The 25,558-nt window shown below is 48.3% G+C and overlaps 1 protein-coding gene across 9 annotated transcripts in view; it reads right to left on the bottom strand.

Moving 5' to 3' along the window:
* mio (GATOR complex protein mio) overlaps nucleotides 1–25,558 on the bottom strand; it is a 768,187-nt gene that overhangs the window by 438,997 nt on the left and 303,632 nt on the right. For all 9 annotated transcript variants that reach the window (XM_075896295.1, XM_075895366.1, XM_075865082.1 and 6 more), the window contains one exon: nucleotides 11,815–11,936. In XM_075896295.1, coding sequence (XP_075752410.1) covers nucleotides 11,815–11,936 — 122 coding nt within the window. The remainder of the gene's footprint in view (nucleotides 1–11,814; nucleotides 11,937–25,558) is intronic.

Below are 25,558 nucleotides of genomic sequence, written 5' to 3'. Positions count from 1 at the left end.
TGGTGTGCCTCGTAACATCAGGGGCTCAGCAGGTTATTTGTATGCATGTATTTGCAGGTATCACACTATTCAACAATTCGCCTTCTGTCAGCTGCCATCCTTGGGCAGTACATGAGAGTGCGTGCTCGTGATACGCACTTGGATGTGCCCAGATGTGCCTCGGTGCAACCGACAGAGCATTTCTTTTATAAACTCGGAAATAAGTGCAACTTTGGTGCCTTTCAACAGCCCACCTTGCACAATGTTTTTTCCACACCACCTTGATAGGTTCTGTCACCTGCAGATTTTTCGCGACCTGCTGCAGTTCTGGGTCTCTAGCTGTGGCATCTATCAGTCTGTGCTTCGTTCTCCTGCCGACTCTTTCCTCCAAGGCACTGGTGGCATGTATTTCCAACTACTTCGAGCAGTTTTCTGACAAACACTGACCTTGAATCCTCAACAGGGTGTCAGCTACAATCAGTTTCTTTCTTGGAACAGCCTTTGAAGACAGAGAGGTATGTCGCTTAGTCCTTTCTTTGGCATTAATGGACTGTGATCTGTCTCTACTATGATTCTTTAACCTAGAACAAACTCATTCAACTTCTCACGGCTGAACACAATTCCAAGGGCTTCCTTTTCAATCTGTGCACATAAGCGCTCAGTTTCGATCAAAACTCTTGATGCATAGCCGACTGGCTGCCACTGGGTACCATGCTGCTGAAGAAGTGCTGCTCCCAATGCATAGGTGGACACGTGAGTAGACAACCTAGTGGACAAGAATGGATCGAAAATCGCAAGCACCGGAGCTTTCGTCAACATTTTTTTTAGATGGGCCCTTTCGATGTCCTGCACTCTTGTCGGTTCAAAGATAACCCCTTCACGCAATAGTCCTCAAAGTGACTCTGTCTCACTTGCTAAGTTCGGCAAGTACTTGCTAAAATAGTTCACAGCGCCCAGCAGCCTTTGGACTCTTTTTTTTGTAGCTGGTCTCTGGCAATGGTCTATGCACTCTACCAGTTCTGGGTTTGGTTTGTTGCCTTCAAGACTTATTCTACCTCCAAGGAAGTCTATCTTCTTCACTCAGAACTTACATTTTTTCCAATTAGATGTGAAGCCCGCTTCACTGGCTGTTTTCAGGACATTATGCAGTCTTTCCTGGTGCTCTTCCGACAAGGATGCGTACCACAGGTAGCCCATCAAAAATATAGGTCATTGTTCTTCAAAATATCTCTGGAGCCAATGCAATGCCGAAGGGTATCTTCAGGAACCGGTAATGACCAAATGGGCTACTGAATGTGCAAATACGCGAGTACCTTTTACCAAGAAGTATTTGGTGGAAACCACTGTTGGCACCAAGCGAGCTGAAATTTCGCGCCCCTGTCAGTTCGCTTTTGATTTCTTCCCTGGGTGGAAGATGAAATTGTTCTCTCTTCAAAACCTCGTTCACTTTTCTGGGATTCGTGCGAACCCGAAATTCACCGTTCTCCTTTCGAGCAATAACAAGTGGGCTCACCCAGTCAGAAGGCTCACGCTCCCCGGCTATGATCCTCGCTGCCTCCAAACGATCAACTTCCTCTTTCAACCGGAGTTGAATTTCATGAGGTAAACGTCGCGCCGACTCGACGACTGGGCGGGCGTCATCTTGGAGCGCCATACTGTATTCTTGCTTTAGTAGTCCGCTGCCCATAAACAACTTCAGATACTCTCTGTGAATGCATTCTAATAAGTCATCCTTGTTGACTGCTCTAATTCTGTTCACGAGACCCAACTACTCGTAAGCGTGCAGTCCCAAGATCGCCTGCCAACCTTTTTTTACAACGAAAAATTCCACTATCCTGGTGGAATCAATCTGATTGATTGATTGATTGATTTGTGAGGTTTAACGTCCCAAAACCACCATATGATTATGAGAGACGCCGTAGTGGAGGGCTCCGGAAATTTTGACCACCTGGGGTTCTTTAACGTGCACCCAAATCTGAGCACACGGGCCTACAACATTTCCGCCTCCGTCCGAAATGCAGCCGCCGCAGCCGGGAATCGAACCCGCGACCTGCGGGTCAGCAGCCGAGTACCTTAGCCACTAGACCACCGCGGCGGGGCGATGGAATCAATCTGAACTGGGAAGAATACCTTATTCTGTGGAGATAGGTTTGCACTAGGCTTACCTACTATGCGCAACCGTGTAGGGATGCGACGTCCTCCACTGCCGCTGCGTGCGAAGACGTTGCGGCCGGGTTTGTCGTTTTCTCCGGCACGGCGCAGAAACCACGCATGAGGCAGGATAACAACAACAACGGGTTTATTAACCCAAGATGCAGCACAGTGCGACACTCACGGGCTTGCAGGCCGTATAGGGAACTACGCAAGACCGAGCAAGTACGCTTGCCTAGGGCGCGACGACTCCCACACAAGGGCCGAAGTCGAACGCACGAACGAGAAGCCGCCTGCTTAGCAGCGCGTCAACCCCTCATGAAGGCCTGAGAGCATCTGCCGCGACGAGCGAACCGTCGGGCGCAACACAGCTCGTAGGAAAGGAGGATGTCATGTGCGCCCAATGGGAAATGGCGCTGCGTTGTGACATAGGCCCGCGCAGCGCACGAGCGCAGCGTGTCCGAACATGCCAGCGCAGAAGGAAGCCGACGGTTGACTGGCCCAGACCAAGAGGAGCCCTGGCAGCCATCTTGGCGGATGCCGGTGCTTATGGGCGCCCAGGCTACGCTGGTGGCGCGCGTGCGGCAGCTGGGGAATGAGGCACCAGGTAGGAGGGCGCTCTCGATTCACTCAATTCACGTGCATTATTTCATCACCACTATTGCTACACAGTACTACTTGGACCGGTCGTGGCTAGCACTTCGTTCCCAAGGCGACAAACACACCGCGTGGCACAAGTTGGCCTGCGCGCTGGTGTCGACTTTCAGCTGCACTTCTTGTACTGAAATACGAGTTGCAACCTCCCAGTCACGCCGATTGGTCAAGCTCGCTTTCTTACATGCCGTAGATATGTGTGGCACAGTAAAAGTGTCGTCCTCATCATCCTGCTCAGCGATGCCGTTAAAATGCGTTGCTCTTGCTCCGCAGCAAACTGCGAAACGATTCCCGCGTCTAGCACAATACTTCCTATATGCTGGACACCCACGAGGCTACTCAAGCGGTCACAGTAGCCGCATTTCTTTCCCTTATGTCTCTTTTCGCTATGCCCTAGCGAGTTCTTCATGTGCTGCTGGTACTTCTTTTTTTTCTTGCATCACTGCGTCTACGCTCTTGTTTTCACTCCATGCTTTGGTTTGTGCAGCAGCGATTTCCTCAGCCCTGGCCCACTACAGCTCTGCTGAGCGTCACATCCTTTTAGGCTAGGAGCTTTTCTCTCAATGCTTTACTAGACATGCCGCACACTATTTGGACATGCAGCATCGACTCCCGAAGGTTCTCAAAGTTGCAGCTCTTCGATTTCAGTAGCAGGTTCCGATAGAACTGCTCGAAAAGCTCACCTTCAGTATGCGTGCAACTTCAGAACACGTAGCACTCGAAGGTTTCGTTGCTCCGAGGTAACCAGTATGCCTCAAATGCTTGACCTAACTTGTCGTAGTCCCGCTTTTCTTCTCCAGTGAGGTCGAAAGTGTTGTAAAGGTGCGTCACCTCTTGGTTGATTTCTTGGTGCACCAAGTGCAGAAAGATGGCGGCTTTTTGGGCAGGGCTTTCTAGATTCTGAGGATACTGTGGTGGTGAAACACAGATACATTCATTGCTTAAAGCGAATACCGTTCTTTGCCACATTATCCCCGAAACGCAACGACTATGGGGACAAAAGCTCGGTCATTTGCTAGACTTCTGTTTTGAAGCAATTTTTGGAGCAGCAAAAGTTTTCCATTTTGGAGCAATCTGGAGCAGCTAACTTCAAATCGTGAAGGAAAGCAAGTTGCATTTACATTCCAGGACATGAATAATTAGTTTGGGGCTCTAAGTAACAGCTCGATATTCAATTCATTGCGACTCTCATGAAGCCAGATATCTTAGGAGCACTTCCTATTTCATTTGATGATGCAAAAATAATGATATGATACTGTTGAGCATTCTGGTAAAACTTGTTCATTGATTATTTTCATGCCAAATGAACATAATACTGGTTGACTAAAATTGTACTTGATAAAACAACATATTAAATACACCTACGTGGTTACCTGCAGATGTGGTAGGCAAACACTGGGACATACAATGCTAGAGGCTCGCACAGTGCCAAATGAATTTCTCTAAGATGACTTCAAGGACAAAAAAAAAAAGGTTCTTTTTTTTTCTCAACCCATTATATTGCTAGGCGTAACATGACATTATTTAGCCTGTCTCAAAGCCAACCTCCTTCGGCAGTCATCTTTTTTTTTTTTTTATTTGCGACAAATACTTGCCAAATATTTTTGCGAGTATGTTTGTTAAATGTGCGCCGTTAGGCTGGTGTTGTGTATGAAGTTCAGTAGTGTCTCGTAGAATGTGTTGTCATGTATGCAGCGGTTGTAACTGTCTGTGTCACTGTAGCGAAGGCGGACTTGAAGAAGGTGATGGCAGCGTTCAGTCTGCAACCCTTTACATGCCCACATAAGGTGGTATGCATCCGCTTGCATCGCTGGAGTGGCACAATACGAACACATACCACTAGCTCGTAAATGCCACGAGTTCCATGATGATATAACAGCTGGTGTAAGAGCCACTCCTGCCCGAAGCCTCCTAAGCACAACTTGCTCCGCCCTAGTAAAATGAGGAGGGAAGAGAGCAGACACACGGTGGAATGAGAGCATGTGTATCCTGCAAGCTTTGTGCTAAAACTACACGATTCAACAAACTTTATTTTCTTTTTGCAGGGATGTTTCATGTGGCAAAGGTGTTGTATCAGTACACCAGGACCCCCCTAGTGTCTTGTAGAGAGTAATACGTAATGCAAAAAGAAAAAACAAACCTCACAGGGTACCTCACGCATACGCGTCGTCTCAAAGACGGAAGTCATTTTGTTTTTATTGTGACAGCAATATAGAAATTGTTGACTAGTTTTTGCCATCGCCAGGCTTGTAAGCAAACATTTTTTTAAATTCTTTTTTGGGGGGCACTTTGATTTGAAGGGGCACGAGCAGGCAAATGGCCATTTTGTGCTATATCTGCCATGGCAAAAAGAGGTTCGGAGGGAGGGAGGGTGTCCCTATCTAACCCCCCTCCCTTGGCTACGCCACTGGCCATTGGTGTCATGTTTTGTGTAATGTCCAAATTGATAACATCCCCCAAACGTAAGCGTGTGTTATACACTCTGGTAAAAGCGCGCAAGTGGGGTTGGCAAACGCGGCCAAAGCAGAGATAGAAAGAGCCGACCTATCTTTTTTGCACTGAGGACATATGAGATAACATCACCCCACGTGCCAGGCCTGCCATCGATTGTTATTCAAGCAGAGACGAATGCACCTACGACTTCAAGCAGCAGGAAGGAACTAGAAATGCAAGGGGGGGGAGGGGGCATTGTTATGAACTTTGACTTTAAGGGTGTGGACTTTAAGATGTTGACTGGCGTGGAAGAATTCAGTTAGAAGCCATTGTCACCATTATCAAATGTGATCTACTTCTTTTTCCCTTCACTGGCTGACTGCGTTTATTATACTGCCTTCTGGCATTCTGTGCGCCCTATGCACTGTGATCCCGCTCTCGTATGGACCCACGACCTCTAAATAAATACTCCCCGTAAAATTTTTTTGGTGGAGATGCTGGGTATCGATCCCTGTACCTCTCACACATTGGTGTTGTGGGGTTCAGCCTGGGTTGCCCAGTTGTCTGGCATTCTGTGTGCCCTGTGCACTGTGATCCTGCTCTCCTACGGACTCATGACCCCTAAATAACTCTCTGTAACAATATTTTCAACATCTTGTCCCGCTCCAGGAGCTGCAGACATTTTTCAGTGATACAGTTTATAGGTGTTTTGAGTATACTTTGTTCTCATGTGTTGGAGAAAGATCACTCTAGCATATCACAATTAGGACGCGCCTGGGTTGCACCAGTCAGTAGCATTAAAACATAGTTTTTGTTGTTTTTTTTTGTTTTTTCTGTTTGTCGTGCATTTCTGCGGCATGGTCTACCATTCGGCTTTAGCTGGAACTGTGATCACACCCATACGAAGGTCAAGATGCTTCTTTTTCCACTTCACCCTACAGTGAGGGTCCTGACGATAGCGTAGTTTCACGATGGAATCATTTCCAGGCCAAGTTGATGTGTCGCAAGAGTGGCGTTCTTGCTGAGAATGAAGTGACTTCCTGACGAGAACAGAGTGGCTTCCTAATGAGTAAACGCACAGGGCATTCAGGAGACATCATGAAAGAGATTGTTTTCAATTTCTTGAAGTTCATTCCAGAGTCACCCACATTTCACCTTGTTTTGTACGCATCTTGTCTTTCGTTAATGCTGTCGGGTCCTCACTGCAAGTTGTCGACACCGAGAAAATCGCGATTTACCATCATTAGAACTTGCGGATCACTGATGTTGTCCCCCTGATGAAAGCGGTCGTCGATACATCAAGTCATGCTGAGTGTCGGTCACCATACTGCTTGGTTGTCTACTTGCGCAGTACAGATTTATCCGAAGAGAATTGGCTGGAGTCAGTGATGACCATAGAGTGATGCTATGGCAAAGACTGGAGGATCCCTACTGTAAATTCTTCTTCTACTGTATCTACTTCCAAGACGCTGACCAGATGAGTTCCACGGTACAAAATTTGGCCATTTTTTTTTTATGTTCTGCACGAGAAAACCGGTGAATTGTATTCTGGAGGCACTGTGTCTTGATCCGTGCAGCGAAGGCATCGACGCACGTTAGACACGAGCGCCTTCTGGCAGTTATCTTCGAAAACGAAGGAAGAGGTGCGGGCCTGTCTCGGAGGTGACAAGGTGTAGAACGCAAAGCGATGGGCAGGTGCCACCACCGTGTCGTCTTAGCAAAGCGTTGGTAACGCTTGCCTATTTGAGCACTGCATTGCATTGTCAGTGCAGCAGGATAAATGCTACGGTCCTTAGAATTACTTATGTGTGTTTTCTTTATTATAAACACACACATACAAAATATCGATGTGTTGTTATGATGCCTCAGATATGTGCAATAATTGCTTTTAAATTGACAATTGCACAAGTATAAACGCTGAAACTTGAGCAATATTAATGGGCGCTGCGGATGGGGTTGGCCGTTTGGGGTATCGTTACGGCGTGCAAACAGGCAAATGTACAGACAGACAGACAGACTAATAAAATTTTTGCGTTGTACCCCGAGAAAGACTATCGTCTTTAAAAGTCGTGTTGGCAGACTGGTCCTTGTATAGCCCAGCCAAATCGGTGTCGATTGCCACTAAACCTGTAACGCCTGGACATAGCATGACTTTGCTTGTGATTACTTGCCAGAAATAATCTGATCCTATTAGCAGGCCCCTCTCAGAGTCTAATGTGTCCTTTTCTGAGTAATCCTTTGCCAGCCACTTGCCTTGTTTTCTCGGTGATCGAATGAATTCATTCTCCGCTGACGGCACAGCTACACAATGAAATGATGGGCACTACTAGAGCTTTTATATCGATCGCAACACTGTTGTACCGATTTTGAGGCTGTAGTTTCAACATGTTGCACTTTTCCGGTGCTGAAGATGAAGTGCGCCCAAAGCTGTTTAGCGGGAGTCATGTCTTGTGAATGACTTTCAGGTTCAACTTGCAGATTAACCCTTCTTGAACAAAAGTCCCCTGACTATTTCCACCCAGAATGCCACGAATGCATTTGCTTTTGTCTTTATTGATTACATCAACGCAAAATGTCAGGAGGTAGACCGCGTTGACTTTGGTGTACATTTAGTCTTCGCAGGAAGGAAGCGTGTTCGAAGAAACACACACTCTGGCACTTCCTGCGGTCAAAACCCACCGGTAATTGAGGTCGTACATGCTTGAAGTGTGTCTTCCGTGGCAGCAACTGCAGGTAAGCTTGAGGGGGCAATGCTTTGCTTGGGGGCCTTTCAACGTGCAGCGGAAGCACCTGTTGAATTTTTGCAGCTGCTCTTTTTTGACTGCGATATGAATGTCAACATTGCAGCTTCACATCAATATGGCACAAAAAGCCCTGGAACGTCTGTCTAGATGCAGCGTGCAAAACTGATGCCACTGGGTGCCATCACTTCTTCACTTTGAAGGATCCTTCAAAGCAGGTCTCTTTAGTGGCAGTGCGTGCTGCTCGAGCTCCACCCGCGTTAAGAGTAAAAGGTCATTCAGCTCAGCGTCCGACATTGCTGCCGCATCAGCTGCTGCACCCAATGAGGAGGCTTGAGAATCACATACGTCGGAAGGCCGTGTCGAAGCGTAGCGCCGTTTTTCTCATGTGAAACAATGACTAGTTTCCTGCAGAAGAGCCTGTAGTAAAATGTTGACCAGAATAACTGGATACGTCAGTGTTGGCACGCTAAGGGCTCCAAAGTTGTGAACATTCAGTTGCGTGGCATCATGCAGTCTTCGTAACTCATGGATGTCATTAGACGACGTCACCCCTGCGAGATTTCTCAGTGCCGTCAAGCGGTGCTGAATAATCATCGTTCTGTTGCCGAATCTACGGCATTGGTGTAGCAAGATTCAGTTGTGGGCAAGCCAGCGATTGCTGTTGCTGTGTCACCGGATACGAAGCTCTTCAAGCAGTAAAACTTTCTGAATCGCATCAGGTCGTTATTCAGGTGAATGAGCTATACAAATTCCTCCCAGAAGCCTGTCCACTGTGCAATGTCACCTTTGAATGTTAGGATATGCAGCTGCGGCAACTTGGGTACCATAAACCTTGAGGGAGCCTCTTGCCTGAAAGCCGTTGCTGTTGTACTTTCACCATTGGCAGCTTATGCATGGCTGGCCTGAGCTCGTTGCACTTAGGATATTCTGCTACCTATTCCGGTGAGCATGCTGCTTCCTCTTGATATTCTGTGATAGCTGTGCACTCTTCTTCAATACCTTCGGTTGGGATACACTCATCATACTGCTTGTTAATCTGCGAGAGCTCGTCATTGCTAGCAGAGAGTCACTGCTTTACGGCTGTGAGCTTAGCAATGTCGCTGCTCACGGAGTCAAGAAAAAAGTCGTGCTTCGTGAATGATCTTTATGTTCTGCGCACGTTGTGCAGATCGCCTACCTTTTAAACGATCCATTGGGAGAGCACTGCTGCTGGCTGATGCCGTTCCAATGCCGATTGTCGCATCCACGATCCGCCAAGTCTTCACCGCCCATGACACGAAGCTAGAGTACAAGCCCTGTTAGCCCTGTGTAAAAGGAAGGCCTGTCCGCACGTAAATTTTCGGCACCAAAATATGTGGACACTAAAAGATTAACTGGCACGGAAGAATTCAGCCAGAAGCCATCATTGCCACTATCGAACGTGATCTACTTTTTCTTTGTCTTCACTGACTGGCAGCATTTATTATATTTTCAATAAAGGGTGTCATCGATAATGCGCATGCTCTTTCGGCAAGCATATGAAAACGGCTGCTATACCCTTCCACCTTGTACCTCAACACAGGCAGTCTGAGCAAAAAGTACTTTACTTATTGGAGCGGCCATAGAGGGGTATGCACTGGGCCTTGATCCCAAAGCGGCCACCTTATCGTTGCGCCATTTTGGAAGTTCATTCGTACATGTTGTTCGTGCTGTACAGATAGAATCACACTTATCTAGAGCAGCGCAGCATGCTCATGTGGACACTTTTGTTAGCTGCGTCTTCTATTTCACCTTAGCTACAAGCTTCTGTTCATGTTTACATTATAGCACAAGGGCCTAACATGCAGATGATCATGTTTGGTAACATTAAGGCGTCTCACTTTACATATTTTTGAAGAAAATAGAGCTGAAGTGGCTGGCTGACAACTCTAAAGAAGCCTGATTCCATCTGTACGTGCATTGACGTGCAAGAGGTGTTCCAGGAGTCTCTAGCCATTCAAGCCGTAAATAACAACACTGCGAGTGCAGCGAGCGCGCAGACCTTTCTAATAGCAATCCTGCCGCTAGTGCTCCTCGCAGATGACGTCTAGCATTATTATATGGTACAACAATAGAATTTCTTGGTATCATATTCATTCCTAAGAGCTTAAGCTAAACTAACAAATTGCATCTTTTGGACCCGATATAGCATAACTCAACAGAATGCCGGCTAAAGGGACAAAATCACTTTAGTTGTTGCAGTGGTTTTCGCACAGTCTAAACACGAAGGAGAGGATTACAAGCAGGACACAAAGTTTACGAGCCGTCTCACTATGCCTCGAGATAGCGAGCGCCAGCAACTGCACCCTTCCAGCAAAGCAGCATCCCCCCCCCCCCCCCAAAAAAAAAGAGACCAACTATTATTGAAACCAACGAATACGATGTCTTGAAGTTCTTTTTTTTTTTTTTAACCGTCAGCTATTGAACCTGAAAATCGAGAGGTGTGCATGTAACATGGCGCAGCTGCTTCACAGTGTGCCTTACTGCACCAGAGACGCTAGTGGTGGCCTCACTACTGAAAGCTGTGCATATTAAAACCACAATGCAGCTGCTCCAACCACCGAGAAATGGTTTTATTATTGAACTTACATTTCGAAAAAATAAAAGAAAGAGAGAATTTCGTATTAGAACCCTAGCAATCTCGAGTTTGAAAGGGCAGGGTCTTTTAGAGGGGCTTTTACCGCAACAAAGATTGCAAATGCCGATGTGCTGGTGGAACAAATTACGAAAAAAGCTCTTCTGAGTCAAGGTCCATGAACAAAGTATATTAAAGGAAAAGTGTCCACGAGTTCCCATTATTTGCGTGTTCTTCCGGGGAGGTGAGACATGGATAATTAGACGAGGATGTCCAGAAGTAGACATGACATAAATTCTGGCGGCATGCTTACAGTCATTAGTGGAAATCACTTTAATTATGTGCTGTGCAACTCTTCAGACAAGCTATCAGCAGCATTTCTTGAACGGACGAGGTCGGCTGATGAATCGCAGCCATACTTTCACACTACTGATTGGACTAGATGTCACGAGCCCCTGCAGAAAGTATGTTTCGCTGTCAAGCAGACTTGCACAACAGAAGTTGCGTCGGCACCACACATAACATCGTGGATTACTCAGAACGTACCCGTGATTTCGGTTTAATGAAATAATTCTAGGTATGTGATTGTGACTTTGGTAGCCCCGAGAACAAGATGCACATGTTTTGACGCGCCGACGTGGCTAGTGCCGGTCATAGACTCTCTCAAATCTGGCTATGGCGCAATTTGGAACAATTTCCATTGATATTATCAAGATGGCACAGTATATCTGCTATGGTTCACTTTAGTGCAGGAGTGGAATCACTGCTAAAATATGTCAATGACGGCTACTTATCATATGCACACCATAGCATGCGCTTCGTTGCAATAAAGTGGACATGCCCGGTTTAACATGAAGCCCAATGTTGTTTCAGACCTCAATTTATCCTTTGCATGAAAGTGCACTCAATGTGCCTGCAAGCCCACAATATGTGCACGTCTGCTGAATTAACATAAAGACATCAATTCACTTTGAAACGTGAGTCTCCAAAGAAAAAATACGGCACAGCCCGCTTGCCATGAAATCGATTCTCTTAATACGTGGGATCTGTACGATTCTTTGTTACACTACTGACGTAAAACTAATTAGTTTCTCCCACAATTATACTTTAAAATACCAAACCTATTTACCACCAAATACCAAATTTCTTTCAAGAGCTGGTGCTCATTATCACTAGGCACCTTCGAAAAAAAAATTTATTACAAATCACGTGAAAGTGCAATTTTTCAGAATGTGCACGCTAGTCAAACAGCGCTCTCACCAAGGTGATGCGATCAAAGACTGTGTAATCCCGGACGGCACAGGCTGGTGTGACAGCCAGCATTCGATTCTCATCTTGGGGATGCCATGAGAAGGAGCTCAGCACCACTGCATTCGGAAAGGCTGCATGGAAGCACACGGGCGCATCACTCTTCGACCCTACTATGAGCCGCGCACAAACTTCACTCAATTAAGTATACTACGCGGTAGAAAACACAGATGAGATAAAGGAAAGGTCTGCGCTTGTCCTTGTCTTTTTCTCATCCTTGTTTTCTACCGCCTAGTATACTTAGATTATGTATCACCAGCTGGCCCAATCGTACACTTTGATTCACTTAACAGTCTGCCTCTTCTACAGTCCGTTCAGGTGGTACAGCCAGTGCTTCAACCCACTTTGGGAGATTGGCCAAAATGAAAGAAAATCTACATTAACCAAAAATTCTGAATTGAGGATTACACTGCATAGTGTTACCTGGATAGCAGTGATTGGAAAAGGAGAGCAAAAATAAGTAAAAAATTTATACTAAAATTTTTTTCGTGTCTCTCTCTGAAATCAGATAAATTAAAAGACATTGCTATGGATTAAACAGACACAAACCTACATTTAGGCCAATCATTTAGAGCCACATTTAGAGCCTACATTTAGAGCCAACCTGCGACCTTTGAAGGTCGCAAGTCCGCTCTTTTAAGCGTATTGAGAAGGCTTTTGAGTCTTTCATCATGGATTTGAAGGTATAAGGTTCGCTCCCTGCTCATGGCAAGTGACCTTTTTATCCAACTTTCTTTCTTTTTTTGTAATTTTTTTTTGTAATTGTTCCAAAAGCTTTTTTGTGAATATTATTTGAAACCTACGTAGCCTAAACAATTTGCATTGAAAAAATTTGAAAGGCTCATTAAGGAACACATATTGAGAGCTTTTGCGTGGGGAGGCATATATGATTAGATACGTTTTAACTGTTAACATGCAAAACCTGGTTTGAAGAGACGGCAGGTATGCTTCATGATCAAGTATATTGTTGGCTACAAATTTTGCAAGACCAAGACATAAACGTATTGCCTCACGTTCTAAAGCCAAAACAAACAAAGCTCCTTTTTTTTCTTCTCCTCTTCTCATGGCTCATACCCAATGCAGGAGATTGGCCGAATGTTAGGTGAATTTTTTTTTTTTTCAGGGTTTCTTTGCAATCCTTCTGAAATAAGCTAGGTATAGTTAATACAACTTAATCACCTATTATTAGTACTGAAATGTTGAACACCTATTATTAGTATTGAAATGTTGAAAAAAATGAAGAACTTAGCTCGATATTGTATCACACATTGAAAGAGTACACTTTAATGAAACGAAGTGGTTGGGCGCACTTGTGCCCAAGAAACAGACGACTCAAAGTCTATGTGTCCACTCCAGACAACGGTCCATTCAAGAGCATCCACCTCGTCTTCTTTCTCTAGAGTCTCTCATGAGGTTGCTGTTGTATGGCTCGTGCTAACGTGCTATTTTCTAGATTTAGATCTGTCCACCATCGGGAGGGCGTAAGAATCGGAGAGCACACGTAGTTTGAATGTGGCTCGTGCCATTGCCCCCCTTCCAAAACTGCATTGTCCCGATGCTTCATAGGAGATGGTTTCCAGACTTATTCAAACAGCTTCTTGGTGAAAGCTGTCTTCGTGAAGGGGAGGTGTCCTCTCGTTGGTTGATTGTTTGTCATGTAGCGGCCGGGAATGTCGGCTGCCGGAGGCAGCGAGAAAGGAGACGTGAAGCTGGTTTGGAGTTGCAGGGCAAGACTGTTTATTTCCACTCCGTGCGAGTGACGAGAGTTCCCCTCGACGAGGGAGAGAAGGAGGCACCCCCGCGTTCTTCTACAAGAAAGAGGAAAAGGGGGCCCCCGAGCGAGCAGACGTAGCATGCCGCCGGTGCTAATCCCCGGAGCCGGCCCCGACAACACGTTGTTCCCCGAACACGGAGGAGGAGGCGCTGGCGCCGCGAGTAGGCGCGCTGTCGACGGCCGGCTGCAGACGGGATAAAAAAGAATGCGGTGGGGCTGAGCTGCTTCCGCTACAAAGGCTCCCCCCCTAGATTGCGGAGCTTTTAAAGAAGGACAGCAGTTACGGGCTGAATAGTGAAAGGTCACAGTCCAATGGTTAGCATTGAAATCGTACGTGAGAGGCTGCTTGAATGGAAACCTCAATATGAGCAGGCTTGGCGCGGTCAACGGCGACGACTTCTCGTTTCCCCCGCACGTCGATTGCGATGGTTTTGTTAGTACGTCCCAAAACTTTGAATGGGCCATCGTACGGCGGAGTAAGGGGCGGCTTCGTTGCGTCGTGTCGCACGAACACATGGGTAGCAGAGTCCATGTCAGGAAAAGTGAAAACTTTCCTGTTGCGGGCGATGCGAGGTGCTGTTGGCCTGAGTTGCGCGAGCCATGCGCGCAGCTTCTCGATGTGATCGGAGGCTGTTGGGGCGGAAGGTGTCTGGTCGGAGAAGAATTCTCCCGGGGGGCGCACTGTTGAGCCGTAGACCATTTCCGCTGCGCTGAAGCCGAGGTCTTCCTTCACCGTTGAGCGTAGGCCAAGAAGAACGAGCGGGAGCTTCTCCACCCAGTGCTGGCGGTCGAGTTTCGCTGCCAGTGCGGCTTTGAGTTGCCGGTGGAAGCGCTCAACCATTCCGTTGCTGGCGGGGTGGTAGGCGGTTGTATGCTGCAGCTTCGTGCCGAGAAGCGTTGAAAGTGTGGAAAAGAGGTTGCTCTTGAATTGCCGTCCCCGGTCAGTTGTTATGCGGGCGGGGCAGCCAAAGCGGGACACCCATGTTTGAATGAAGGCCTGCGCGACGGTCTCAGCTGGTATGTCCGCAATTGGTATAGCTTCGGGCCACTGGCTGTACCTGTCGATGCATGTGAGCAGGTACCTAAATCCTTGGCAGGGCGGTAGTGGTCCCACGAGGTCGAGGTGAACGTGGTCAAACCGTGACTCAGGAGTCCGAAATTCCTGTAGTGCAGCCCGATTGTGGCGAGTCACTTTCACTTGCTGACACGTTTCACATGTCCGAGCCCATCGTCGCACGTCCGCGTTGACTCCGGGCCAAACGAAGCGTTGCGTTATCAGCCGCTGGGTGGCGCGGACACCTGGGTGGCTGATGGAGTGGAAAGTGTTGAATACCACTCGGCGAAAGTTCAGTGGGACGAAAGGTCGTGGTGCTGCCTGGGAGGTATCGCAGGTTATCGTGCTCTGGACGTAGGGAAGTGCAACCTCCGAGAGCACGAGTGAAGATCCCCCTCCCTTCAGTCTTGTCAACTCGGGGTCATCCCGCTGAGCTGCGGCCATAGCTTCGAAGTCCAGAACTTCTGTGCCGGAAGCGTTGACGCGAGACAAGGCGTCAGCTGCTTCGTTTTCGACCCCGGGAACGTGGCGGATGTCTGTAGAAAACTCGGAGATGAATGACAGCTGACGGATCTCTCGTTCTGAGTAGGAGGAACTGTTGTTGCTGAATATGTAGGTGAGGGGCTTGTGGTCTGTCAAGATGTAGAACTCACGGCCTTTGAGGAAGTAGCGGAAATGCTTAATGGAACAATAGATTGCGAGCATCTCCCTTCCAAAAGTGCTGTACCGTGCTTCTGCAGGCTTCAGACGTTTCGAAAAGAAGCCCAGTGGCTTCCACTGGGCGCCCCCCTGTTGCTGCAGCACTGCTCCGACCGATGTGGAGGAAGCGTCCACCATGAGGCGTGTAGGAGCTTCAGGCCGTGGATGAATGAGGAGGGTAGCCACGGCTAGCTCGTCCTTAGCTTTCTGAAAAGCATTCTGGTGTTCGTCAGACCAACAAAATTCTGGTGCCTTTTGGTCGTCTCGGCGCAGCAGGTCGGTCAATGGCTGGAGCACTCGAGCACAAGACGGAATGAACTGCCGGTAGAAGTTTAAGAGCCCGAGGAACTCCCTCAGCTTGCGAAAAGATGTTGGAACTGGAAACTTCCTGACGGATTCCACCCTCGATTCCAATGGCATAATGCCTTCAGCAGTGATGTGGTGGCCGAGGAAGTTGAGCGCCTCTACTCCAAACACGCACTTTTGAGGTTTCAACACCAGACCGTGCTCATCCAGACGCTGAAAAAGCTGGCAAAGGTGCTCTTCGTGCTCCGCAGGCGTTCTGCTGGCCACCAAAATGTCATCCAGGTAGACAAAGATGAAAGGAAGACCCCGGGTGACCTCATCCATGAACCTTTGAAAGGTCTGTGCGGCATTTTTCAAGCCGTAGGGCATGCGGACAAACTCAAACAGGCCGAACGGAGTTGTTATGGCTGTTTTTGGTATGTCCTGCGGTTCGACGGGGATTTGGTGGTATGCCGCTACAAGGTCGATCTTGCTGTATATTTTCGTACCTGCCAGCCGCGTGCTGAAATCGTGAATGTGTGGCAGAGAATACTGGTCCGGCGTTGTCGATGCGTTCAAGGCTCTGTAATCACCACACGGGCGCCAATCGTCGTCCTTAGGCACCATGTGTAGCGGCGGTGAATGGTTGCTAGACGAAGGGCGAACAATTCCCAGCTGCAGCATATGCTCGAACTCCCTGCGTGCAGCTTGAAGCCTTTTGCTGGACAGCCGTCGTGGCCGGGCGGTGACTGGCGGCCCGGTGGTGACGATGTGGTGAGTCACGTTATGTTTCACCGGCTGTTCCGTGTTGCGGGGCTTGGTGAGCGAGGGGAATTCGGCCAGGACGTGGTGGTAGGCTGATACTGGCTGGAAGGCGCAGATGCCAGATGAGCAGATGTTTGACTCCAAACCACGTACTTTGAGGGATGTGTTGTTATCCTTGAGGCAACGGTCACGTACGCTCACATCCAGGTTGAAGTGGCTGAGAAAATCTGCTCCGAGTATGGCGAAATTAACATCCGCCACCACGAAGACCCAGCGAAACAGGCGCCTGAGTCCGACGTCTATTGTCAGCGAGTGGAAGCCGTACGTAGCGATGGCAGTGTTGTTCACTGCCTGCAGCGACGATGTGTTCTTGCTACGTCTGCGATCCTGGGGGCTTGCCGGGACAATAGAGATTTCGGCTCCCGTGTCGACTAGCAGGCGCGAGTTGCTTACGCGGTCGACTACGAAAAACAGGCGGCTGGGTGGAGGGCCGATGTCGTAAGCCGCCGTTAACGACTGGCCGGAGCGTTTCCCGGAAACGAGCAAGGTTGAGTGCAGCGGCTAGCACCCGTGCCGAAACGACGGTGGTACCAGCAAACTCCGTCCTGTGTATCTCGTGCATGGCTTCTCTGGGAAGAGCTTGGGTGTCTTGAAGGGGATCGGTTGCGTCGTTGCTCAGCCTGTTGGGGAGCGCCAGATAGCACAAGTTTTTGCATGGTCTCGGTAAGGTGTTGCAGTTTCTCCTCAAGACGCGACAGTCGATCTGGTTGCTCATGTGTTCTTGCAGCAGCTATGGGCGCAAAGGTTAGAGTTGAGTATTGCGTGATGCGATCGGCAAGTTGCGCTAGTCGATCAAGGGACGTCTCATTTGAACCCGCGAGAACCACGCGCACCGACTGGGGGAGCCGTTGCAGGAAAAGTTCACAAAGAAGTGGGAGCTGGCCGTCCTGACGCGCGTGCACACCGAGTAGTTGCCGCATACGGTGCAGCAGTTGGGAAGGTCGTTGGTCGCCCAGCTCTTCGCGACCCAAGAGCTGCTGCAGTCTGCTTTCTTCAGGCGCCTCGAGGCGGTCCAGCACCGTCTTTTTGAGGGTGTCATATTCTTCTTGCGCAAGAGGTGAAACCAAAATGTCGTCGATAGCGTCGGCGATTTCAGGGGGCAGGGCTGCGACGACGTGAAGGTATTTTGTCGACTGCGAGGTGATGTGCCGGAGCTGAAAACAGGCCTCCACTTGGCTGAACCAAACTCTTGGATTTTTCGGCCAAAAATTTGGTAGCTTCAGTTCTGTGGCGATGACCGCAGCCGTGGAGGCAGCAGCGTTGTCGTCGGAGCTCATCGCGGCGTGTTCGTTAAAGCGTTCGGGTCACCAATTTTGTAGCGGCCGGGAATGTCGGCTGCCAGAGGCAGCGAGAAAGGAGACGTGAAGCTGGTTTGGAGTTGCCGGGCAAGACTGTTTATTTCCACTCCGTGCAAGTGACGAGAGTTCCCCTCGACGAGGAAGAGAAGGAGACACCCCCGCGTTCTTCTACAAGAAAGAGGAAAAGGGGGCCCCTGAGCGAGCAGACGTAGCATGCCACCGGTGCTAATCCCCGGAGCCGGCCCCGACAACACGTTGTTCCCCGAACACGGAGGAGGAGGCGCTGGCGCCGCGAGTAGGCGCGCTGTCAACGGCCGGCTGCAGACGGGATAGAAAAGAATGCGGTGGTGCTGAGCAGCTACCACTACAGTCATAATAATGTTTCATTCTTATGACATACACAATTTCTGTGCGCCAACGGCACCGTGATGAGGCTTCTTGTCTGTCCGGAACAACTTTATAGTTCAGGGAACCAATCTGTCGAAGAATTTCGTAGGGACCCAAATAGCGGCGGAGCAGCTTTCCTGATTGGCCACGTACTCATACGGGAGCCCACACCCAAACTGTGTTGCCTGGTGCATACTGGACGCCTCTTTGTCGCAGATTGTATCTATACATGTCGACTTATAGTTGCTGGTTAATACCATGTCGTGCAAGCTGTCTTGCTTCTTCTGCCCTTTGTATAAAGTCACCGATATCATGGTCGTGCTCGGACATTTCCTCTACAGGCAGCATTGCATCTAAAGTTGCGGTGACTATTCGGTCAAAAACAAGGTTAAAAGGCCTCATACGGGTCGTCTCTTGCTGTGTAGTATTGTAAGCGTATGTTGCATATGGCGATAATTGGCCCCATGTTACGTCACTATACGTCATAAGACCCACTATACGTCATAACGATGATGAATACATTCATCAATCTGCTGATAAGCAAGGTACATGCTACACATCTGTAAGGCATTATTTATTTATTTATGTATTTATTGATTTATTTCTTTACAGCACCTTACAGAGCCCTCGAGAAGCATTGTGTAAGGGGGATGGTACAGATAATATGTTAGAAAAATATATATACATATATACTGTGGGCATTTGTTACTTACATCGTCATCATCCCTGCATGATCACAATCACCATCATCAGCTTGTCTCTTGTCCTCATTGCCACTCTGGATCATCATCATCGTCATCGTCTGTGTACTGGCTCTGCCCGTTCGTTTTGCTAGGTCTTTCCTCAAATAAACGCTGACGCAGCCAAGGCTACCAAGACTTCATACGTGGTGGAGGTGGATTTTCGGTCCTCTGACCTCCCGCAGCCCGCTATACCCCCTAGAGCTTCGTTCAAGCCATCGCTTGCGCCCACAGTCAGGCAACATGTCCCAGACCGAGCCTGCCGGCACTGATGTCATCAACCACGCACCGCCGCAAGCTGCCCCTCCTACTTACATACACGGACATCAGTGGGAACCCCCGCTCTTCGCTGGTCTTCGGGGAGAAGACGTAGAAGACTGGCTTGATGACTACGACCGCGTAAGTGCCGCTAATAGGTGGGACGAGGCCGCCAAACCGCGTTACGTGCCTTTTTATCTGATCGGAGTCGCGAAGACATGGTATTTCAACCACGTCGTTGACTTACCCTACTGGGCTATCTTCCAGCAGCAGCTGCGACACGTCTTTGGGGCACCAGACATTCGGTCCGCCGTCGCGAAGAGGACACTCGATACTCGCCGACAACATCCCGGTGAATCGTACACTTCATACATCGAGGATGTCCTCGCACTCTGCCGGCGTGTCGATCAATCTATGCTGGAATCGGACAAAGTGCGCCATATATTGAAAGGCATTGGGCCTGTTGCCTTTAATGCCCTCGCTGTGCAAAACCCAGCTACCATCACTGATGTCGTGACGACATGCCAGCGCCTTGATGCACTGGACTCCGTTCGCCTTCAACCGGACATTGGCGACCACCACTCCACGTCAGATGGCCATCTGCGTGACCTCATCCGGGACATTACACGCGAAGAATTGCGGTCCATGGGCTTCACACCTCCTACACCGCGACCTACACAGCCTTCGGGAATGCCCTTACGTGACATCATCAGGGAGGAACTTACATCCCTGACTGGCTCTGCGCCCGTACAGCCACCTGCTTCTCACCCTATATCCACGTACCCTCAAGTTGCTGCCGTGCCTCCCAGCGACCCCCACGCGACATTGCCGTGTCCATCCTACGCGTCAGTTGCTGCCGCTCCCCCGGTGAACTACCATTCCGTGCCCCCTGATCCTTCGGCCCACCTGACCGCGCTATCTCCAGGTGCCCCGAATGCCTTCTATTCTTCACTGTGGCGCTCATCTCGCCCTGTATGCTACTACTGGGGCTATCGCGGCCACATATTTCGTTTCTGCCGAAAGCGCCAGCAAGATGAGCGCCGGAACGACGTGCGTGAACGGGATTTGTACACTGGGGCGTCTTATCAAGGTCGGCGTTATTCATCTTCCCCACACCGGTCTCCATCTCCTCCTGCATCGACTGCACCACGAAACAGCCAAAACACGAGACGCCGCTCGCCTTCGGCCTTCCGCCGTTCCACTTCTCCACTTCGGCCCACCTCATTCACCTCTAATATTCATTCGGAAAACTAAGTGATGCAGTTTGTGGAGGAAAAACTGCATTTGGAATTAGAACTGAAATTCCTCCATCAGGCTAGTGTAACATAGTTTCTGTGGAAGTGGATGCTTTGGTGGACACAGGTGCGACATTGTCTGTGATACGTGCCGATTTTGTGTGAACATTTAAGGAAAGTAATGACGCCTTACGATGACCCCACGTTAGTTGCTGCCCAGGGGAACGTCATTCGCCCTTCCGCGTTTTGTACTGTGCGTGTTTTCATCGACCCCATCCGCCATCATGTCCAGTTTGCTGTCCTGTCCTGCTGCTCTCACCAACTAATTTTAGGGTGGGATTTTCTATCATCTGCTTCCGCGGCGATTTGTTGTGGACAACACGTCGTTCACCTCGCTGACACCAACTACATGCTTGACGACGACAATCAGAAGCCACTTCGTCTGGTCGCTGCGAAAGACATCGAACTGCCGCCACTACAAAAGCAAATTGTCAGCATTACGTCTAACGACATCTATCACGGGGATGTATTGGTCTCACCGTCACCACTTTGCGTTCGCAAAGGTATAGTTCTTCCGTCTGGTGTTGTTCATTTTTGCAATGGCTCGGCACTTGTCACCGCTGTCAACTCTACACCGGAGAAGATCTTACTGCCACAGGGCACTACTGTGGCCCGTATTGCCGACTTCGAGCCTGTATTTGTCACGCCACTTCAGGCCATCGCGTCTAAAGAACCTTGCCTCGGTGAGCATGTTTCTTCCTCCACCTTTACCACCGTCATCAGCAGCGAATTAACATATTCACAGAGGCAGCAGCTGCTCGCATTGTTACAGAAACATGCAAATTCTTTCGATATTTGCTCGTCTAAGCTGGGCCGCACTAATACTACAGCACATCGAATTCAAACTGTTGGGACATCTATCGTACACCGTCGACCCTACCGCGTGTCTCTAACTGAAAGAAAAATTATAGAATAAAACGTTGCGGACATGCTTAAACGGGAAGTCATTCGTCCCTCATCTAGCCCTTGGTCGTCTCCTATTGTTATGGTCCATAAAAAGAATGGCTCTGTGCGGTTTTGCATGGACTACCGGGCGCTTAATAAGATCACACGCAAGGACATGTATCCTATGCCACGCATTGACGACACCCTTGATTCCCTACAAGGCGCGAAATTCTTTTCAAGCATCGACTTGCGTTCTGGGTGCTGGCAGATCCCCATGCATGAAGACAATAAGGATAAAACGGCATTCGCAACCCCTGACGGGCTATATGAATTCAACGTGATGCCTTTCGGGCTCTGCAACGCACCCACGACTTTTGAGCGCTTGATAGATACCGTGCTGCGCAGCCTGAAATGGAAAAGTTGCCTTTGCTACCTAGACGACATTATTATCTTTTCGTCAACGTTTCCTGAGCACCTAGAACGATTGGATCAAGTTTTGACGTGCCTTGCCGGCGCTGGGCTTCAAATAAACACTAAGAAATGCTCTTTCGCTAGCAAATCTATCAAGGTCTTAGGACACGTCGTTAGCAAAGATAGCATCCGGCCCGACCCTGACAAGATTTCGGCAGTCCTTCACTTTCCGCGTCCCGAAAAACCAAAGGAACTTCGCAGTTTCCTTGGCCTCGCCTCCTATTTTCGCTGGTTTATCCAGAACTTCGCTTCTATAGCTGCTCCATTACACCAACTACTTGCTTCCAACGTCCCCTTTCTGTGGTCTCAAGAATATCAAACGGCATTCGACCTGTTGAAGCGGGCACTCACGTCTGAACCTCTGCTCTGCCACTTTGACGAAGCCGCACCGACTATCCTCCATACCGACGCTAGCAGCCTTGGTATAGGAGCCGTTCTTCTACGACGGGACAAGTCTTCCCTAGAGAAAGTTGTTGCATATGCCAGTCGCGTACTCACCCCTGCCGAAAAGAACTACACTATAACTGAGCAAGAGTGTTTGGCTGTGGTTTGGTCGGTCCAGAAGTTCCGTCCCTATCTTCACGGCCGTTACTTCACAATCGTTACGGAACACCATGCCCTATGCTGGCTTTCTACAGTGAAGAACATGTCCGGACGCTTGGGTCGGTGGATACTACGCTTGCAGGAGTACGACTTTGACATAACTTACAAGTCAGGCAGAAAACATCAAGACGCCGACACTTTATCTCGTTGCCCGCTTTCAACTACCCATATCAGCGTTGGTGAGAACTCAACCGCCACATCTACCAAAGTTCATACGCTCTCATCAATAAGGCAACCCTCTTCGGACGACAAGCCAACATTTATCTCCCACCAGCCGTCCGATTCATACTGCAGACGCATGATGGACCACCTTTCGGGAGTTTCTCATCCACCCAACGCGCGACTCCGTCGTCAACTCCTGCACTTTAAGCTGGACAATGGGGTTTTCTACCGCCACGTCTATCACCCTTACGGTCAGCGCTGGGTTCCTGTACTCCCACGCTCTCTTCGACTTCAGGTGCTCGAAGCCTTCCACGACGACTTGACTGCTGGTCATCTTGGTTTTAAAAAAACTCTTGACCGCATTCGATGTCGTTATTACTGGCCTGGCCTTTCTTCTAGTGTAGCGCGGTACGTCGGCTCCTGCTACCCATGCCAGCGTCGTAAACTCCGCACGTCTGCACCTGCTGGACTTCTACAGCCACTTCCGTGCCCTTCAATGCCGTTCGAGGTTGTAGGTGTTGACCTTTACGGGCCTCTCCCCATCACATCTGCTGGCAAACGATAGTGACCGCCGTGGACCACCTGACATGCTACGCTGAGACTTCCTCTGTTATTACAGGTTAAGCTGTGGAAGTTGCAGACTTTAATTCTTCATGCAATAATACTGCGTCATGGGGCTCCTCGTGTACTGCTTAGTGACCGCGGCAAAGTGTTCCTGTCACAAATGGTAAATGAAGTACTGCGCCCTTCTGGAACTACTCACAAGACAGCTTCAAGCTACCACCCTTAGACAAATGGTCTCACAGAAAGATTTCACCGAACCCTTGCTGACATGATAGCCGTTTACGTCCAACCCAACCACAAAAACTGGGATACTCTTTTACCATTCCTTACATTCGCTTACAACACTCCCGTTCAACGAACAACTTGCTACTCACCGTTTTACCTCGTGTACGGACGCACCCCGACTACCTTTCTCGACGTCTCCTTCTTTAGCAGCCATGGGAATTCATGTTTGTTAACGCGAATTGTTTGCAGACCGATAAAGCCGCTTCTTTTTGTTTCTAAGTCTGCGCAAAGACTTGGTGAACCATGGATTAGTTTTATCATTTGTAATCGTTATCAATGGCACGTGTTTTTTTATTAAGACTGAAATCTCATTCTCGAAAAGAACCCAGTTTTCCTCAACTGAGCTACTGTAAAAAGAAGGCAGTAGCACATTGTCAAGGAAAGACTCAAGTTTCCTGTTAATGGCTTCATAATCGGCTTTATTATAATCTCTAATTTTCTTTGACTCGGTTCCTGCAAAAGGCGGCAAGATAGAAAGATCAACTTGCAGCAGTTTGTGGTCACTAAAGCCATTCAAATTGTTTATGTGGTCTATAGTTGCAGGTGCAGTTGTAAGAACGAGGTCAAGTGTATTTGAACCGCGAGTTGAGTGAGCGACAACCTGAGCCAAATCAAAGTCTAAAATTAAGTTAATGAAGTCAGTTGAGTACTTACAAGAAGAGGACAGCTGCTCCCAGTCAATAAATGATAGATTAATGTCACCAAATAGATAAACGATGCGAGCCTCACAGATTTCCATGGCAGAATTAATGCTGCTGCGCAACTCTTCTAAGAAAGAATGATGACAATTGGGAAGACGATAACAGCTGCCGAGCAATATCCTTGTGAAATGAATTGTGCAAACTACCCATATAATTTCAATCTTATAATGGGAAGCAACGACATAAGACGTGATGGTTTTTTTAACAGCTATAAGAACACCACCACCCCGTCTGTATGGACGATCGCTTCGATAAACGTTGTATCTGTTAGCATGCGTAAAAATCTCATTGTCATTGATGTCAGCGTTAAGCCATGTCTCAATGAAGACAAGAATATCAGAAAGGCTATCATCGATATAAGATGAGACTATTTCACGTTTGGATAAGATGCTTCTAATGTTAGTGAATGATACTGTTAGTGATAGAGGAGTGCAAGGCTTATGCAGCTCCGGCTTCCTAAATGTTTTTACGTTTCCTTCTAACTATCTGCATGAGCATATAACTGACTTAGTGACAGCGTCATAGACGTAAGTAACGTTTTCGATGCGCAGCTTGTCTACTACAAGCCTAAATGGCTTATTTTGAGTTCTGGCATATTCTATTAGCTTTCTGCGGGTCTGTCGCGTTGCCAATGAAAAATCTTCGCGTAGTGAAAACGTAGTGCCCTTCAGATTTCAGGCACGCGACAAGATTTGGTCCTTATCTTTAAAAAAGGTAAGTTTGGCAATGATTGGTCGAGATTTTTCTTTATCATCTTTACCCAATCTATGAACCCTTTCAAACTGAGTACCAGTGAGTGTAAGCTGCAATTTTTCAGAACAAAACTTAAAAATTTTCTGTTCAGAAGCTGCCCAATCCTTATTAGCATTGTCTTCCAAACCGAAAAAGAGTAGGTTGGATCGACGCATCCTATTTTCTGCTTCATCACATCGTGAAGATATTGACTTAAGATGATCCGTTAATCGTCGCAGTGTGTCTGCAGGTGTGGCCTTAGAACTCATACCTGCCGAAGACTGTGCCTCTTCAAGTGATACCACTTTTGTACTTAGGCGCTTAATCTCATGTTCAGTTGACTTCAGCTTTTCAGACATATCGCGAAGAGCTGGTTCTGTACTGTCCCCAGCCGTAATTCCGGTGGCCTGAACCTTTTCCAACGCAGTAGGTACTTTGCCCACTCAAACATGCAAATGAGTGAGACCATAGTGGATCTCAAGCTACCAATGACCAATCAAAGTAAAACGGCAAATGCACTGTGATAAAACTATCAAATAGAATTGTTTTAATGACAATGTACCTGGCACCGAATCTCTCCCGAAGCAGTCTAGTAAAATACATCGATATAGCAATCCAAGACTATGATACAAAATACAAGATGGACCCCTTCATACTCGCCGGTGACTCTATAGTAGG

Source organism: Rhipicephalus microplus, chromosome 1 (assembly GCF_043290135.1).
Source record: "Rhipicephalus microplus isolate Deutch F79 chromosome 1, USDA_Rmic, whole genome shotgun sequence".
Taxonomy (NCBI): Eukaryota; Metazoa; Arthropoda; class Arachnida; order Ixodida; family Ixodidae; genus Rhipicephalus; species Rhipicephalus microplus.
Note: the sequence above shows the minus strand (reverse complement) of the source record. Positions and strands in the feature narration are given on the sequence as shown.